Source organism: Trichosurus vulpecula, chromosome 2 (genome assembly GCF_011100635.1).
Source record: "Trichosurus vulpecula isolate mTriVul1 chromosome 2, mTriVul1.pri, whole genome shotgun sequence".
Taxonomy (NCBI): domain Eukaryota; kingdom Metazoa; phylum Chordata; class Mammalia; order Diprotodontia; family Phalangeridae; genus Trichosurus; species Trichosurus vulpecula.
This window is the reverse complement of record NC_050574.1, coordinates 249,030,932-249,050,216: the sequence shown is the minus strand read 5'-3', so window position 1 is coordinate 249,050,216 and position 19,285 is coordinate 249,030,932. Positions and strand designations below refer to the sequence as shown.

General features: G+C 38.8%; 1 protein-coding gene across 4 annotated transcripts; it reads right to left on the bottom strand.

The window, feature by feature from the left end:
• Positions 1-8,763: 8,763 nt before the first annotated feature.
• On the bottom strand, positions 8,764-18,949 carry ASNSD1 (asparagine synthetase domain containing 1). 4 transcript variants are annotated; one of them, XM_036747615.1, is made up of 6 exons: positions 18,643-18,949; positions 15,605-15,658; positions 13,606-13,681; positions 11,635-13,188; positions 10,888-11,069; positions 8,764-9,121 (listed from the first exon to the last, which is right to left on the bottom strand). In XM_036747615.1, the coding sequence occupies exons 4-6, from the start codon at positions 13,096-13,098 to the stop codon at positions 8,866-8,868; spliced, it is 1,902 nt and encodes a 633-aa protein (XP_036603510.1). In that variant the 5' UTR covers positions 13,099-13,188; positions 13,606-13,681; positions 15,605-15,658; positions 18,643-18,949; the 3' UTR covers positions 8,764-8,865. The 4 variants fall into 4 exon arrangements, with proteins under 4 accessions (XP_036603510.1, XP_036603511.1, XP_036603512.1 ...); XM_036747616.1 differs by lacking the exon at positions 18,643-18,949 and adding an exon at positions 18,401-18,575 and having other exon boundaries at positions 8,787-9,121; XM_036747618.1 differs by having other exon boundaries at positions 8,929-9,056; positions 18,643-18,919.
• Between the last annotated feature and the right edge of the window lie 336 nt (positions 18,950-19,285).

Below are 19,285 nucleotides of genomic sequence, written 5' to 3'. Positions count from 1 at the left end.
CTATTTTTGTGACTTCATCACTTTCAGACTAAAATGCTTAATGTGTGAAAAAAAATGCCTACATCAATAGAAAGGAAGATTCTTTATCCTTTAAATATCCTTAGCTGTAATTGCTTTATGCTTTCTATAAATGTAAAAACATACATTCCAAGCTGGAAAAAAAAATTAGAAATGAAATGCATCCTTTGGCTATTCTTCTATATGATATGCCTTGTTGCACCATCATATATTTAGTTTATTTTTATTTTTGCATTTCAGTTGGAAAACTCAAGCTCAGTTTTCAACTTCTGTACAACAAAGGTAACAGGAAGCATCTCCATTCTTGGAGTAGTATGTGTCTGGGATGGTTACAATAAAACTATTTTAAAAACTACATCTCAAATCTATCAGATTGGCTAAAATGATAGGAGAAAATGGCAAATCCTGGAGATAATGTGGAAAAATTGGGACACTGATACACTGTTGGTGGAATTATGAACTGATCCACCCATTTTGGAGAGCAACTAGGAAGGACTTACGAACCTTCCCTTTTACATAGAAGGCAACACAATTCTCTCAGTCCCTCAAGCTCAAAACCTAGGAGTCATCCTGGATTCCTCACCATTTCTCACCCCCCAACCACCTTACTCAGTCTCTTGTCAAGGCCTGTTGATTTCTTGATTTCCCTTTGCAACAGCTCTCCAATAAGTTCTCTTCTCTCCTCTGATACTAGCCACCCTCTAGTGCAGACCCTTATCACCTCACACCTGGATTACTGCAAAAGCCTGCTGGTGGATCTGCCTGCCTCAAGTCTCTCCCCACTCCAATACATCCTCCTAAGATACATTTAGCAACTAAAGTGATTTTCCTAAAGTGTTGGTCTGATCACGTCAAACCTCCCCACCACAACTCCTGCCCCTCCCACCCCCAACTCCAGTGGCTCCCTGTTGTCTCCAGTAACAAATGCGAAATGCTCTGTTTGTGATGGAAAGCCCTTCATAACTTAGCACCCTTCCCCCCACCCCCAGTACTCTTAACACTTTACTCCCTGACACAAATTCTTTGATTCAATGACACTGGTCTTCTGGATGTTTCATGAACCAGACCTTCCCTCTCTCAGCTTCCAGGGACACTCTCCCTCCTTGCTCTGCTGCTGACCTCCCCTGGCTTCCTTTCAGTCCCAACTAAAATTCCATCTTTTACTGGATACCTGCTGCAACCCCTCTTAATTCTAGTGCCTTCCTTCTGTTTATTACTTCCTATTTATCCTGTATATATTTGTACTTGCTTTGTATATATTCTTTGCAAGTTGTCTCCTCCATTAGATTGTAGGCTCTTTGAAGGCAGGGACTTTCTTTTGTTTCTTTTTGTATCCCCAGTGTTTAGTATAGCGTCTGGCACAAAGTAGGGTTTTAGTAAATGTTTATCAATTGATAGTAGCATTTCTGGGCCAAGGAATAAATTTTAACTTTCCAACTAGATTACAAGCTTCTTGACTCCTCCTAAGTCATGTATTTCTTTGTGTCCTCTTAGGCACCTAGCACAAAGCCTTCATAAAGGACTTCTTTGAGGCCTTATTCCATTGATTATTTCCCCCTCTCTATCCTCTATCTATTCAATCTAGCTTTGTTTCAAAGACTCTCCTCTCTAATTGTTGTGCTGGAGAGGCCTTGAGAGTCCCTGGGACAGGAAGGAAATCAAAAGAAATTAATTCAGACCTATTCACTTGAAGATCAAATACTGAAGCTGAAGCTTAAATACTTTGGAACATAGTGAGAAGATGGGACTCGTGGAAAACACCCCGATGTCGGGATTAAAAGCAAAAGGAAAAGGAGACAGGAGAGGATGAGGTGGATAGATAGTATGGAAACAAGGACAGACTGTAGTGGAGGAGGGTCTGGCTTGCTATGGTCCAAGGGGTCACAAAGAGTCTGGACACAACTGAATAACAACAAATAAACGCTTGTTGTTCGGTTAACTAAATTGGTGAATTGCAGCTACTTGGCCTGACGTTAACAGTCTAGTTTTAGACTGTCTTTTCAGCCTTGTTTCAGGATACTTCCCTGTACTTCATGTGCACAAACCACTTCAGTATCTTTGGCCAGAAAACTCCAAATGGGGTCACGAAGAGTCGGACGCCACTGAGAAACGTCTGAACAACTATTTAAACTTTGTGTCACCTAATTTTTTTTTTTGATCCTGCCCTGTATCATGTGTAGGAAACTTCCCATGAAATTCCCTTCACAGAAACAAATCCAGCAGCTCTTTCGTAATCTAGTCAGCTGTGTGACCCTAGACAAGTGACTTAACCTGGCTCGGCTTCATTTTCCTTTCTGTCAAAAGGGGGATAATATTAGCACCTACTTCACTGGGTTGTTCTGAGATAATATCAGTAAAGTACTTTTGCAAACCTTGAAGGGCTATATAAATTCTTTTTCTTCTTCGCCAGTGCCACTGACAGGTTAAGACACTTGCCCACAGGCATCCAGTGTGTATTAAAGCAGCGCTTGAATCCAGGTCTTCCAGCCCTCTGCGCTGGCTGCTGGCTCTTGGATCCCCTGGAGCGGCTGCCAGCTTAAGCACCTAACAAAGGTAAATATATACTTCACTACGTGGGGGAGGACCCAGCGTAAGGGATTCCCCGGGTGCGTGGGAGCGGGCAGTGTAAGGGATCCCCGGGTGCGGGGGCGGGGGGGGGAGCCGGTGTAGGGGATCCCTGGCTGCGTAGGTGGGCGTGGAGAGTCAGTGTAAGGGATCCCCGGGAGCGTAGGTTGCAGGGGACAGTGTAAGGGATTCCCGGGTGCGCAGGTTGGGGGGAGCCAGTCTAAGAGATCCCGGTGTGCGTAGATCGGGGAAGAAGCCAGGCTAAAGGATCCCCAAGTGCGAAGGGCGGGGCGGATCGAGTCTAAAGAGAACCCGGAGATGGACCTGGTCAGGGCCAGCCCACTCCTTCCCACATCAGCTTTTCCTTGTTGGCTTCAGCTACGTCTGTGGCCGGGAAAGGGGGTGGAGGGAGGACTTGCGCTTCCCAGGTTCCCGGGGCTGGTGGATCTGGGCCTCAACCCAGGCTCGCCGGGACGAAGGGCGGGCGGGGAGTTCGAAGCCGTTCGGGGACTCTTGTGGGGGAGGGGCGGAGGGAGGCAACGATCTAGTCATCTCTGAGTTCCCCGGGTGGTCCCAAAGGGCACAGGGCCCAGTTTTGCTATGGTTTTGAAACTTCATTGGTGAAGGGAATTTCCTCACTGGGACTCCCTATACTATTGAAATCAAAGGTCTGGTTTGGAAAAAAAAAATGGATCACTTAGTGACTAATATTCGAAGAATATCATGTGCAAGGCTCAGTGGAGGTGTGGATTACAAATAGAACTGTAAGGTACAATCCTTGTTCTGTTTAACAAATGAGTAGGGGGAATGATGTATATAGGTAAATATATACAAACACAAAACTGTGTAGTGAGAAATTTGCAAATTTTAAAGACCTATCTACATGTATGTATATATAAAAACACATAATACACATACACATGTAGCTATACAACAAATACAGTGCAAAGCAGTATACTGCCAACGCCACATGAATGCTATAGATTGTATGTACCACAGGTGTTCTGAATTGAGACTTGATTTGGGCCTTGAAGGATGGGTATGAATTGGATAGGAGAGAGAGGACCAAAGTGAGGGAATACAAGAAACTTTGCAGGGACTGTTGTTAGACTGCTTTGGCTGGAGCATAGTTCATAGGGGAAGAGTGGGGGATAGTTTGAAAAATACTCCAGCCAATGCATTTTCACTTCTCAAATATTCCCAGAGCTCTATTATTTTACTTCTGTTCTCTTAAGTCCCTTCCATGTATCACACTGATCTACATGCCTGTCATATTATCTGGATAAAATAAAAGGTCTTTAAGGGCAAGGACTCCTCTAATTTTTTTCTTTGTATTCTGGGCACTAAGCAAAATGAATTGCATGTAGTAGTAGCAATGATTGATAGTACATAATTACTTGATAGGAACCATTAATAGCAGCAATGATGGTTGAATTAGATTGAAGGTAGGTATATGCTAAATTATATTGTCTTGAATGCTAAGGTATTAGGAGGTAAAGGCAATTAACAAATATATTATCATATTTGGTACTTTTTCCTGTGGGCTGGAGAACATTTTGTAATTTGTGTAATGCTTTGAATCATCTCAAACTACTTGTGACCTCAAGTACTTACCAAGAATTCTCCTGGTGATTCTTTTTGGCCATGAATGGGAAAACTGCAAAAAACATTAAGAGCAAACAGAAACATGTATGGTGGGCTTAAGAAAGCTGTAGTAAACGACCAATGATGGGCATTAGAAGTGGAATTAAAAGCATGAAAAATATAGATCAACAGAATGAGGTACTCCCTACCAAGAGCTTTAGTGGAAAACCCCCAAGATCCTGAAAAAACAAGACACAGACATGAATACATGATGACTGCATTACTCTCTCTCAGTAGAAGGAACCACACCAATAAAATTGTAAATTCTCACAAGTAACATTAGGCAGGAGACCTACTCAACGATTGTTGAGTTAGGGGAGTAGTGATGAATTTTGGGAGGGGAAAGATTAAGAGTACTGGTCAGCATGGACTACAATCAAGAAATTGAAGGCAATGAGCCTAGGTAGGAAACTAATGCAGCCATCAATATACAGTGAATAGGGCCTGAGCAAGGCATTAGTAATAGTTCACAAGTAGATAAGATACCTTACAGTTTAACCATGTGCTTTCCTCCCAACTATCTTGTGAAGTAGGTACTTGTAGTAATAAAGAAAGCTACAAGAAACATTATGAAGAATTGAAACAGCTTGCTGATATGATATGGGTGGTAGATTCCTGAATTTCATCAATTTCATAAAACAGTAATAATTTCTTAGTTTGCACCCCAGGGAATCTTCATTTTAAATATTTCATAATTTAGTAAAATTAAGAGTTCATATTCTTAGCATTCTGTCTAGATAGCTGAAGGGAAATGAGGAACCACTTTATAAGTGGTCTTTGGGAAGGGAAAGATACCTGGGAAAAAATCATGGATAATAACTAAAAACAGCTACTGAGAGAACATTGGTGACCACGAATTCCCCAAAACTACTTTCTAATCTTTTAAAAAACCACTTGAGAATAATTTACATGTATATTGAGGGGGTCTCCAATGAAAACAGAAGAGAAAGGTAGGTTTTCAAAGAGACTCAAAGATGAGTCTCTACATTAGGATTTTTCTTGGTCATAGAACTGAAAAAATGCATTATCATGTGTGATTAAAGGCTCTCCTCCAACAAGGAATCTCTTTTGAATGTCAAAATCATCTAAGATTTCTTAACAAAGGCACTCAAAGAACTCTGTTCATTGATCCTGTCATCTGTGAAGCAAAGCACAAAACAGGAGCCAAAGGTATTTGCCATTCTAATGGCAGAAGTCTTTTAAGGTCTGAATGGAAGATTTCCTACTATTCCTACACACGCTCATTTGCAGACATTAGCACTGAGTTCCAGAAAATTAAGATTATTCAAGAGATTTGTGATTTGCCAATAAATTCAAAGGAAAAATTAAATGGATGAAAAATGCCCATTGTCCAGATTATGATATAGCTGGATGATTAAGTCTACTGTTAGTACATTACTACACACCATGTGGGACAGATATTTCATATTATAGGCAAGATAGAGAACAAGGTAGATTTCCTTTGAGAAACTGCATAGCATTCTTAAGTATCCCAAAGTACTTCCTAGTACAAAGGCCCATCTTTTCAACATCAATTATTCAACACCAATATTGTTGGCAATCTTGGAACACCACAATTTCAAAGAGATTAAAGTGGCTATAAAGTAGACAGCTGCATTCCAAAGATAATACTTTGGCATGGATAGAAGAGATCAAAGTTTGTTCTAACATCATCTTTGTGGTATTTAGAAGAAACTCCTTTAGATACATTACAAAGATGATGCAAATTCCTACACATTCATTCAAAGGTGTTGAATCAGATACCTTGCCATTCTTGTTATCCAGTACTTCCAATATATCCCAAAGGAATTTTGCTGTAATAACTTGTGCTAATATTAGAATCATAACTTTTCCCTAAAAACAATCTGCCATGTTATAGTTACTAAAGATCATAAAATAGCCTCCCTATACTGATCAGCCTGTGTTTCATAACTTATTTCATTGCAATATAGATGTCTAAGTTTCCCATTTAGCCTGTAGACTGAGGGAATCCCTACAGGAACAAAATTGAAATTGATGTGTGGAAGGGGGATTGTGGGGAAGGTCTATAGATTTTGGTTTTTCTTGGAAACGTGTATTACAGACTTCACTAAGATAATGAGAAGAGGAAAGAAAGCAATGGAAAAAAGCAGAACAAAAGAAAAATGAGGTAGACATGATTGTAGAGAATGAGATAGGAAAGTGGAAATTTAAAAAAAAACAGTCAAGACCTTGTTTACAAAGTAAAATACGACAATTTGTTGAATTTTGTTGTTCAGGCATGTCTGACTGTTCGTGACCTCATTTGGCATTTTCTTGGCAAAGATGCTGCAATGATTTGCCATTTTCTTCTCCAGCTCATTTTACAGATGATAAGCTGAGGCAAACAGGGTTAGGTGACTTGCCCAGGGTCACACAACTAATGCATGAGGCTAGATTTGAACTCAGGAAGATGTCTTCCTGACTTTAGGCCTGGCCCTCTATTCATTGTGCTACCTAGAACTTGCGTGTAAACGTATCTGATGGCTCAGTTTAAGGCTGACTGTAAAATGTGGGTAAGTTCCTCAGATCTTAGAATTGTAGGTGTCATATTTCTCAGAAGCACAGTGAAATTATTAACCAGATTTGGGGATATCCAGAGTTCTCCCCTTTTTTATAAAATCCTGATTTTAAAAACTTCAGTGTCTTGAAGGGCATTGCTGATGAGACTGGACTAATTTTCTAGTTTCAGACCCCACCAAAGTGTAGTAGTCATTGTGCACTGCTCAGGCTTGGATAGGGTATTCATTCTTTGAATAGACTGCCCAAGGCTGGGAGTGGTCTGGGTATCCCAAGGGTAACATGATGTCACTCTCTGCTCTTTGAAGCATATGTAAACTGTGAGCCCACCACCATGATAGTCTTTTGGTCTAAGAGAGATGGCCAAATGACCATCCTTCAATTAATAACATACTGGCCTTATTAATAAAATAATTAAATTACCCAGAAACTACATCTCTTGAACTTTTTTAACTGCCAAGACACCTTGAGTTGTTTTTAAGGGTGACCCATAATGGACCTAGGCAACATAGTGACTCCTCTCCTATCCCCTATAGACGCAATTAGTTTTAAAACTGTGGAGAACAATGGAAGAGAGGTAATATTACATGTCCTAAGCTTAAATCACATCATCCTCCATTTTTACTAACTAAAAAAGATTAATTCCAATTGCCAAATTAAAAATGTTAGAAGGGATTCCTTGTTTTTATGAGTTGCCCAGTCAAAAGATTTTGCCTCACCTTCCATACATACACAATGGAAGGGCAATTCAAACAAAGTGGTCTAACTAAGGTATAGTAATTACTACTACACGTAAATGCCTTGTTTTAGGGAAAGGCAACTAGGTGGCACAGTGGATAGAATTCAGGGCCTGGTGTCAGCAATACCTGAGTTCAAATCCGACCTCAGACACCAGTTGTGTGACCGAGCAAATCATTTAACCCTATTTGCCTCAGTTTCCTCATCTGTAAAAGGAGCTGGAGAAGAAAATGACAAACCACTTCGGTGTCTTTTCCAAGAAAACCCCAAATGGGGTCACAAAGAGTCAGAAATGCCTGAACAAGTATATGCCCTGCCTTACGGAAACTCACGGGCCTGAAAACTTTTTGCAAATTTGGAATCGTTTTGAGATTCTTTCACCATATTTGGTAGAGTCACTAACACCTCCACTTAACTTGTCCAGAGAACCTAGACTCTTGAAACCAAATTAAGCACTGGCTGCTGAAGATTAATTATTTTAGAGATTAAAGGCAACCAGGCAATGTGAGAACTTGAACCAGCTTAGTCCTTTGCTTTTACCCAAACAGTTTGTGAGTAGACCTTGTACTGAAAGAGGGTAGTATTTACTCAAGCCAAATCTTTATTAAGCTCCTACTACCTACAGACTGGTCCTGTGATTTCGCGGAACACTGAGAAGTTAGGTGTCTCACCTGAGATTGAGTAGCCACTATGTGGCAAGGCAGGATTTAAACCCAGTTTATATACTGTTTTCTGAAATGCTCCTTACACTTTTTAAGAGACCTAGAATTTAACCTTAATCAGAGATATAACTTCCTCAAAGTAACTGGGGTTTTGTTCCTGGGGCATTAAAAATCTGTGAACACTTTCAGTCAGTCAACAGCCTGAACTTAGCTTGGCACCTAGTTAGAAACAGGAAGCTACCAGATGACATATTCCTCCCCAAATCTCTGACAGTATTTTGTGCACAACTCAATCCAGGCACAAAATTCTTAGTTACAACTCTGATTTTTAAGCAAATGCCTAAGGTATCAATTTAAATACCTTAAATCACAAGTGAGGTTTTTAGGATGCACTTAAGTGTTTCAAGATGCACATTATGTCATCCTATGTTTCAATCGATGCAGCAAATATGGGTTCAAAAGAAGTTAATATCGCTATCAGTTTAAAATATTAAAGTTGTAGTTTTAAATGCATTAAAAAAAGGTAGCAATTTCTGTTGGTATTAGGCAATTGTTTGTAAGTTAAGGAAAAATTAGTCTAATGAGTTTTAAATTTATTAAGTACAATACACAATAGAAAAATATTTTATTTTATGTAATAATCCAATAAATGTTGCAACATGTACACTCGTTAACACTGAAAAGCCTATTCAACAAGGTGTTACTCTGAGGATAACACTTGGAGTCGATTACATTTATCAGAGGCCTTTTCATTATTATTTTCCATTTTTGCAATTTTAGATCCAAACTGCATGGCTCTTTTTGGCAGAACAGTGGAAGCTGTAAGACCAAGTTCTAGTGCTGCAAGGCGCAGAATCAATTTCTCACCAACTCCACGGGGCAAAGTCAAGTCTGCTTTTTCCAAAATAGAGAGAGAATTTAGAAAGGAGACGACATTTTCATCAAGGAAAGGAAACCTAAATTGAAAATAAAATTTTTATGAAAAGAGGTTGAAAAACAAAGCTCATCTGTGTTCGTTACTGTTTTAATACAATTTAACACACATAATTTTAGTTGAAAATTGAACTTTGAAGGTACTACTTCTAGCAACATAATTATGAAAACTCCTCTAGTTATGGAATAAATGAATTAATACAAAACAGAAGTTAATCAAGGCAAAAAAGAGGTATTTCTCAATATTTGCCAAATAAGGAATAGCTTCAGATGGTCAAATAAACATCTCTAGGATTTACTTGAAGAAATATGAACATTACAAATATTTTTGTCTTTTCCATCATTTCTAAATCACAGAAATAAAAGTTATGGGGCATGAAAAATAAAGTATCAAGGTGGCAAATCCTTTATGTTTCAAAGTATAGGGTTAACTTGAAAAGTCATCATATTTAATTATATTCAAATTTTAAGAGTCACTGAGATAGTACGATAAGTCAAATATTATTTTGAGGGTCAAGTATTAAGTTATTAATAACATTAACAATAATCTCTGACTTCAGACTTGACTCCACTGTTTTCACTTCTTCCTTTTCTGGCAATGGTAATCTTTTATTTACCAATAACTGTTAGCCTCTGTACTACATAAAAGTACTACTGACCAATCCTTATCACCCCTCAAAAACAAATATTACTACAACACAAATGATAAATGCCAAATAATGTTTCTGTCATATATTATAGAGTGATTCCTCATTAACAAAAGCTGGCAAAAAAAGATATAACACAGCATTTTTTTATTTGAAGAAATGTAAATATCCGTAAAACACTTTTACTGCGGTTCAATTACCAAGACATATAGTAAACTAGCCTCTTAACTTATATTAATTAACATGTAACAGCATTTATTAACAGGATTAAGATCTGTATAATGAAAAAATAGTATAATTCCTAGGAACTTTCCTAATGTATTTTTTCTGAGGTAAAATAATGTTTTTATATATAATAATTCAGGTATTTAAAATTTTTTTTAAACTAAAGGAAATAATTTCCCTCTCCCTAAACAGGAACGTTTAGGATATAAATTCATAGAATCTCAATGAAAAAGAAAAGTTGTTAATAATACAGGCTTTGAAATTTTACTTTGTAAATTTTAAATATATGTAATAAATAACTGGTCAAAATAACAGGCCAAGATGAGCGATATAATATGCACATTTAACTATTTTAGAGACTATTTCATTGTCTGTACCTTCACATGATGCCTCCAGAAATAGTTATACATAAAAGAACCTTACAGCAGGTTTAAAATTATAGATTTAAAAACATTTTGTGCTCTTTGGAGGTTATTTGTAATGTAAGTCCAAGGTAGTATCATTGATGTTTCTATTTAAGTTATCACACTTAAAAAAAAAAAGAAGGAACCTTGGGGGCAGCTAGGTGGCACAGTGACTAGAGCACCGGCCCTGGAGTCTGGAGGACCTGAGTTCAAATCCGGCCTCACACACTTGACAGTTACTAGCTGTGTGACCCTGAGCAAGTCACTTAACCCCAATTGCCTTGCGCTGCTCCCCGCCCCCCCAAAAGGCCCAGCTTAGATTAGTGTAAAGTGCTCTGGACTGGAACTTGGTAAACCACATACTCTTACTAACTTGCTGTGTGAACTTAAGCCATTACTTCTCTAGGCTTTGTTCATCTATAAGAGAAAAGTAGATTATATTATCTTTCACAGTTTATAATTGAGACTCCTTTTCTAACCTTTTCCTCACCAAAACCATATCATTTGGATTACCTTGCTTCTTTTCCATGATCGCCAATAACCCTGTCATCACGGCCAAGATTTCTAGAAGAAATTCGACCCAGTTCCATTTCCAGTTCTTTATTTAATCCCTCTAGACCATGTGTCTTGAAGCGAACACGATGACGAGAATATCCTGCAAGCTGTTCATCAGCACCAATCCCAGTAAGAACTACCTGTAGAAGTTTGAATAAATTTAATGAGTTTTTTTAAATAAGTAAAATAAGACTATAAAGGAAAGCCAAAATAAAACTATGGCAGAAAGGAAAACATTCCTAAATAAAACAATTCATAAAACACAAAGGTATAAAAAACTTGGATATATTAAATAAGACTTATGTATTATGCTGATCTACAATTTGAGTATACTACTGTTTTTATTTCTTGTTAAAATATTAGGGAAAAAGCTGTTCCAAAATAAGCTAGTAAGTGAATTGAATCTTCAATAAGCATTTCTTGTATGTCCTATATATACATTTCTAGCCTTGACAATATTAATGATTTAGAAATAAAGTTCCCCCTTTATAAAACTTTTAGAGGAAATATGTGTTTTACGGAGCAGAGTATCAGAGCTTCTCCATTACACAAATTGGCTATCATTCACTGGCACTAAATATGTCAGCCAAAGATTTATATAAGTTATTTCTCTAACAATTTGATAATAATCTGCTCACCATTTACTAACCTGTTAGGTGTAGTAAGATTAATAAATTATTATGATTTAAGAAAACCATACCATACCTTTGCAGAACTTTGGTATGGTTTCATTTCATCTTCTTTCATAGCACAGCCAGCTCCTCTAGATGCAAACCAGACTGCACCACCAATGCTGTCATCCAAAACTGTATTCAACGGTTGAACTAATTGGCTTATCCGGTGTTGTCTCATTCTCTGTAGTTCTTCCAGGGAAACATTAATTTCAACAAAATTCCAAATTCTTAAAGGATTTATAGCTTTCAATTCCTTTAGTCCTGCTCTGCCAGTGAGTCGGTCTGGCACATTAAAATTCTGGTCCTGAATATTATCAGCTGTGGTAGCAAGTCCTTTACTGCTTTCCTCAGAAGATGTTTCAAGACTTTTTTTCAGTTTACCACTTTTTTTGGTGAAAGTAGTATGCCCAGTCCGTTCTTTAGTCATGAAAGCAACATTAAGAAGATCAATTGGTTCATCAAAAGGAACATGTCGATCAGCAAGGCTTGCAATAACCATGGAATCAATGCCACCAGAAAAAAGTATTGCAATATTTGCCTCCTTAGCAGAGGCTTTAGAAAGGTCATCATTTAGGAATAGACTTTCAGTCCTAGATAAACATAAAACTCGTTTCTTTACTGCTTCACTTAAGACATCAATTAACCGATGAACTGCTTTCTTCATGTGCTCATGTTTCAGAAAAACTTGAAGATTTTCTATAGTAGCTGGGATATGGGAACTATGATCAGATTCAAATGAACCTTGTGGCAACTCTGTATTTAATGGAGCAACAGGTGTCTTAAGACAAAGTCTGCCTTCATTTATCTCAACGGATACAAATTTTGGCAAATCATCTAAAATCTGATTAAGACTCTTGTCAACTTCCTCTACTGTATTCTCTTCAGAAATATATTTCCAAGGATACAATTTTAAAATTATGTGTTTGGAAATGGCAGAGGATTTAAGATCAATTCTGAAAATTCCACATGCTGGAACTTCCTGCCACTGGTTTACTATTCCAGCAGCTTCAGTACCCACTGAGGCAAGGCAGAAACCCTTCCCAGTATTACTAAAATGCCAAAGTAAGCTGCGACGACCAAAATAATCCCTACCAAACCACACACAATGACTAGAGGCCTGGTAATAAATAAAAGCCCATGGACCACGGATGCTTGAAAAAAGTGACATGATTTCAGATTCATTATTATATGAAGAAAGATGATTAAACATAATTTGAGTATCATTCTCTTCAGTTCCTACATATATTCCACTAAAGATTTCTCCGTTCCAAAGGAATACATTGCCTTTTTCATCTTCAATAGGCTGGGGAGTCAAAAGGCCTCTTAAGTGAAGGACATGACCAGAAAACAAACAGTGATAATCATTATCATTCTTTAACACCTGTTGACTACTGTCGGGTCCCCGTCGTTTAAGATTATGGAGTAGGTTCCTGTGCAAAAAATCATACCCCCCATGTCCAATGGAGAAAGTGACTGAACAACAAATGCCACACATTATGTGCAATTCTGCAAACTTATTTCTTGATTTTATTTTTTTCTGTATTTTCTATTTCCTGGTGGATTTTTTTCAACTCATCTAATGTGTCTGTGGAAAGAAATAGGAAATATTAAATTAAGTAAATCTTTTAGAGACCTATTAATTTATAATACAGGTAATCCAACTGAACCAGTTCTACAGAATGAGATATACCCTGTTAGTACAGAAGGATACAAATCATTTTATTTGTTTTATTATGTTTAAAGTACAGGATAGACTTCCTGGGTAGAAGGCAGGCTAGTATTAATTTTGTGGTCTTCCATATTTCTGAAGGTTTAATTCAAAGATTAAACAACCTCATTTAACTGAAATGTAAATGACTAATTCTTTACTAATACATAGTTTGTCAGCAGCATATCTAATATGACTTTTTTTAACATGTTAGCAAAAAAAATCAACTATCCTCTTTTTTCATGGAACTCTACACAAATATGGACAATAAATATGTAACAGAAAAAAACTCACTTTTACTTTCAGAGAGCATCTCTGTTCTGTCTGCAAGGAAGAATATGTTGCTGTTTGGTTGCTGTTTATAAACTTTCTGCAAAAAAATTTTAGGTTTATATTAAGTTTTGATTCGTTATGTAACAAATCTTTGAAAAAATTTACAATCACTGACTGACTCAACTTCTAATATCTATTTACAAACTAACCATACAAGGTTGTATTGGCAGTTCTCAACTACCAGCAATTAATAATCTTTAAAATGTTTCTGTTTTGTCTGAATCTATTATTTCATTGGTGTAGGAAGCTCCTGCTCAGCAATTTAAGTCTTAGAAAGTTGCTTGGGAAATTTATATAAGTGCCTTGCTTAGTGCAATACAGCCAGTATGTGTTGGTCAGGATTTGAATTCAGGCCTTTCTAACTCAGAGACTAGCTCTCTATCCACTATGCAACACTGACTTGCATGGTTTTTAAAATATTCAAATGTATTATTTTGCCAAAACTATTAACAAGTTTACTGACTGCACCAAATGGATAAATGAAGCTTGTGAAAGATTTATAAGGACTGTTTTGTGTCATGCAATTTATCCTTTTTTTATTCACCAACCATACCCATTTCACTTAAATAAGTATTTCTATCTGTTCTCAATCTAATTTAAAATGAAGTCATACTGTACTTTTGAAGAAAGATACTAAAGACAATATGATTAAGAAGAAAAGGTATGGGCTCTTAAGTCAGAGGATCTAGCTTCAAATTCTTCCTCTGATGCATATAACTATATGACCTTGGTCATTTTTCCTTCCAAGGTCTCAATTTCCTCAACCTTAAAATAAGGGGGTGGATTATATGGTCTCTGGAGTCCTTTTCAACTATAAATCAATGATCCTAAATTACTCAGATATAAAACAGGAACTTATTACTTAAGAATATAAAAGATAAGAAAGTAGAACTGATCAATGGAAAGGCACTAAAAACTACAAAAATAATTAAAAGGCCGCAATAATGACTTTTGTGTATCATAGATATAGCTGTGGTTTTGGTAATATATGAACTAAAAAGGAATAGAAACCTTGTACTTCTCAGATCCAAGCCAGGTTCTATTATGATAACATGGCAATGTTTGCCTTATGGGACTAGAGCAATGTCTTTAAGATCTTTACACTTCCACAGTGGACCCACCGGGTCAAGGCTGGAGCACTAAAAGAGGCATTTGGAAGAAAATGGCTACTGGTTTTACACAGTGAATCAGAGGGCTAGATGCATCTGCTAAAGGTTATCTGGATCACTTACCTGACAGGTTTATTAAATAAATACTATCATGCCCAAAGAGATGGGGTTAAGGTTTGTTTGTAGGAGGATGGATTAGATTCTATTCCATGTGAAGAATTTCCACAACCTTGTTTAGTAGCACACTTCATCACTTTAAAACTCATGGTCAAATTATCTTAACCTAAAACTCTTTTGCGCTTAGTTTAAGTTCACTTCCCACTACTTTATCATCACTGAAGAAGACTAACAACTTGTTACCATCCTCTAGGATAATTTCTAGAGTGGAAGCCCATCACTAAAAGTCCTAATCATTCTCCTTTCCTGTAATCCCAATAGGTGTGAGAAGCGGACAGGTGGCAAAAATATACAAAGAACCATGGTGCTGGTAAATCATTTACTGAAGTAGGTAATTAAAATTCTAGGAAACTTTTAAAGAAAGTATCTAGGTTCTGAATTACTTAGTTCTTCAATTATAAACATATAATGAAATTTTGTGGCATAGTAGACTTGAAGTCAGGAAAATCTGGGTCTGAATTCTGTCTTTGCCATTTAACAGTTGTGACAATAGGTCATTCATTTAACTCGAGTCTCAGTTTCCTCATATGTAAAATGGGAATAATACCTGCACCTACTCCATAAGGTTGTAAAGCTTAAAAGAGATGCAGAAGATTGCTCTTCAAATGTCAAAAGTATTATGTCAATTATTATCATATGCCCTACTGTGCAAAATTAATTTGGTAATTACTTACTCTGTTTTTCTTCAAGTTGGAAAGCTCATCCACGACAACTTTTTGTTCTTTAATCTATTAAAAATAAGATTGAAACAGATGTTCTCAAGTGTCTTTTGACGGGATTTTCTATGTGACAAGGTGGATGACTTCATCTTAACATTAGGAACACATGAAAATGTCTGTAACAGAGGTTGATAATATCTAAAAAGTAGTATGCTAAGAACTCATGTAACTTTTCTGGAAAACAAGCTGAAAATACTCAATAAGGTCCTTTGACTCAGTCATTTGCTACTATAAATATATACCAAGGAAATAATTAAAAAGAAGCATTTGTAAATGATGCTTATCACTAAACTACACAAAAGAAAAACACATGCCTAAATAGACTGGCACATCAATGCAGCAGAGCATATTATACCACCATAAATAATGATGATAACAAATAAAACAAAGGATGCACATAAATATAAAAAATAGTGGAGAATGAAAAAAGCAGAACAGAGTGCTGCATACATATGTAAATGTAAACTTATAAGAATCAGAAGGTATAATAGTATAAATTGGTATTGTATATGTTTCAATAGTTCATGGATTTGTGATGTTGTCCACCAGAGGACCACCTTTCTCCATCAGTGGAGAATGTAATACTAGATGGTCCTTGAAAGTTCTTGTGGCTGAAAATTTCATCACCTTGCAGCCAACCCAAAGACATGTTTCTCCAGTTTGGTATGAGGACGGACTTAGAGATCACTGGACCCATTCTGAAAAACTTTTAGCTTGACAGGATTACCAGAGCTTGCATTCTGCTGGCACAGCCCAGGATCACCTCCCCCACCACAATAAGTAGCTCAGAAGAGACTTGCACATATAAAATTAGTTTTTAATATAAACTTTTTTTTTTTTTGCTTTTTGGCAGGGCAATTGGGGTTAAGTGACTTGCCCAAGGTCACACAGCTAGTACTTGTGTCAAGTGTCTGAGGCTGGATTTGAACTCAGGTCCTCCTGACTCCAGGGCCGGTGCTCTACTGACTGCGCCACCTAGCTGCCCCAAATATAAACTTTCTTAAACACAGATAAAAAAGGTAGTAACTTAAGGTTCTAATTTCTTGCCTCTTGATGTTGGACAGAATGGGGAGAGCTGAACACCTTAATGAAGTGTGGAGGTGGTACAGTGGATGTGTAGTTATGACTGTATGTGAATCCCTACAAGCTGGCCAGCAGACTCTCATCAGTAGTGGAGACCGGGGTGTGGTAATAGCCACCAGCAGGGAATCAAATTGCCCAGGATAATGATAGCTAACATGATAAAATACTTTAAAAAGATTTGTGAACACTTTGTATATGGTATTAAATTTGATCTTTCCAATAACCTCATGGGATGGATACTATTATTCCTTCTTTATCATAGATGAGTTATGTTCAGTTCAGAAATTAAGTGATTTGCCCAGGGTCAAAGAATTTCTGAGTCAGGAATTCAAATCCTGGTCTTTGTCTAAGTCCATTGATTGTAAGCTCCTTAATGACAGGGAGTATCTTTTGCCTCTTTTTGCATCCCCAGAGTTTAACATGGGGCCTGGTACATAGTAAGTATTTTCTATTTACTGATTAATGGCTAAAGACCTTAGCCTGAAAGGGCCAGGGTCTCCCAATGCATCTTGGGCCATCTCCAGTCATCCTGGTGAATATCATCAGGCCACTGGACCCAGGTGGCTCTGGAGGAGAAAGTGAGGCTGGTGACCTTGCCCAGCCCTCCCTCACACAAATCAAAGTCAACTGCAAGTCATGTCATCATTTCCCTGATGTCATGGTCGTCTTCCAGAACGAAGAACACACACACAATCTAAGTCCAGCAATACCCCTATGAAACTGCTTTCAGATCCAAAATTCAGACCTAGATGAACCTGTCAGAGTGTTATTTAGAGTCAGGGGCCAGATGTCTAAATTCCAATTCTGCGATCATGGCCAAATCACTTTAACAGGCTGGGCTTCAAATTCCTCAGATCTAATAACAACACCATCTATATAGCACTTACTACGTGCTAGGCACTGTGCAAAGCACTTTACAACTGTATTACATTTGATCCTCACAACAATCCTGGGAAGTGGGTGTTATTATTATCCCTATTTTTAAATATGAGGAAACTAAGGGAAACAGATTGAGTGACTTGCTCAAGGTCATACTGTTAAGCCATTAAGTGTCCGAAGCTGGATTTGTACTCGGATCTTCCTAACTCCAGGTCCAGCGTTCTATCCACTGAACCACCCAGTTGCCCTAGAAAATAAGGGTACTGGACAAGTTGATCTTCGAGGCACTTTATAGCTGTAAATACTAAGAACCCAACTAGGATAGAAAATCTGTGCTCTTTTCCTTAAACATTTCCTAAGGCACAGAATTCTTTTCCATACACTTTTTTAGCTTGAAACGATGTGACCCTTGTAGTTCAGAGGGGGAGAAGGTGTCACTGCGGGCCTAAGGAACCTGCGTAAGGTGACCCTGACAGTAACACCTTAGTTTCTCTCCACTCTGGTCCCCAGTCCCCAGGCCCCAGGAGGCGGCCTTGTCTCTACTAACGGTGGCGGATTGTAATCTCCCTCACTACGCACGACACATTCAGGGCAAGTCCACGACCCAGAACTAGAATCGTGGCATACATCGTGACGCCTAGTTCAAATCGCCACCTCGTGCCCCTTACCAGTCACTCCGGCTCTTGCCCACAACTCCCCAGGCACCTGGACCCAAAAGGATTTACTAGAGTTTGAAAAGGACCGGCGGGGGGAGGGGAGGGAAAAGAGAAATAACCCGCAGTCCCTCACGGGTAGCGGAGTAGTATTCTCGTGGACTGCTGCTGCTTCTCCACACACGGTCAAGTTCGGTGAGGCAACAGTGGGGAAGAAGCCTCGGGGTAAGCGTGTCGCCTGCACTAACTACTGGCATCTTAGGAGGCGCACGAGGCACTTCCGGCACCCCGGAGACAGCTTCCTTCCGCGCGGGAGGCGCAGGGGATCCTGGGAAAGGAACGCAGGGGGCACCTCCACTGTGATGTTCCCAATCTTACCTTCGAGTTGAGTTCCTCCTTGTTTAGGGGCAGTTTAGCGGAAGTGGTGGGCTCGGTTCTATCCTCCCGGCGCGTTCCCCTGCCTGGCATCCTTGCCCCAATGCCACAGTGAGAAGATGCACGGGACGGGGGCGACTCAACCTGAAGTGGCTGCTCGCAAGCACCGCCTCAGAACTTCGGCGCACTTCCCCCTCCCTTCTTGCTCTTTTTCTTTCCCCTCCAGAAGGAGTTCGAGCGCGTAACCAATTTCGTTCGCTCTGGGCAGTGATCGGGGCCCCTAGCGGTTCCGGCGTCTCCGCGCGTGCGCAGCCGCTACTTCCCCCCGAGTCTGCGCGTGCGCAGGCTCCTAACCCCGGCTCCGGGTTCTCAAAAGTATCGGGCTGTACGCTAGGATTAATGCTTGTCTCTGCCTCTCTTTCCTCCCCACCCCCGCAGCCTTCTATTTATAGTACGTTGCCTTTCTCTGTTGAAAAAATGCAGACCTTTTAAGTTTATGGTTATTTGGAATTAAGCATTTATTAAGCTCTTACCTCGTGCCCGGCATCGGCCGAAGCGCTGGGGATACAAGTACAAACAATCCTCGGGTTTTCGTCCTCCTTTGCTCTTGAAGGGTCCTTTGCCTAGAGATTTCACCGGCTTGGAG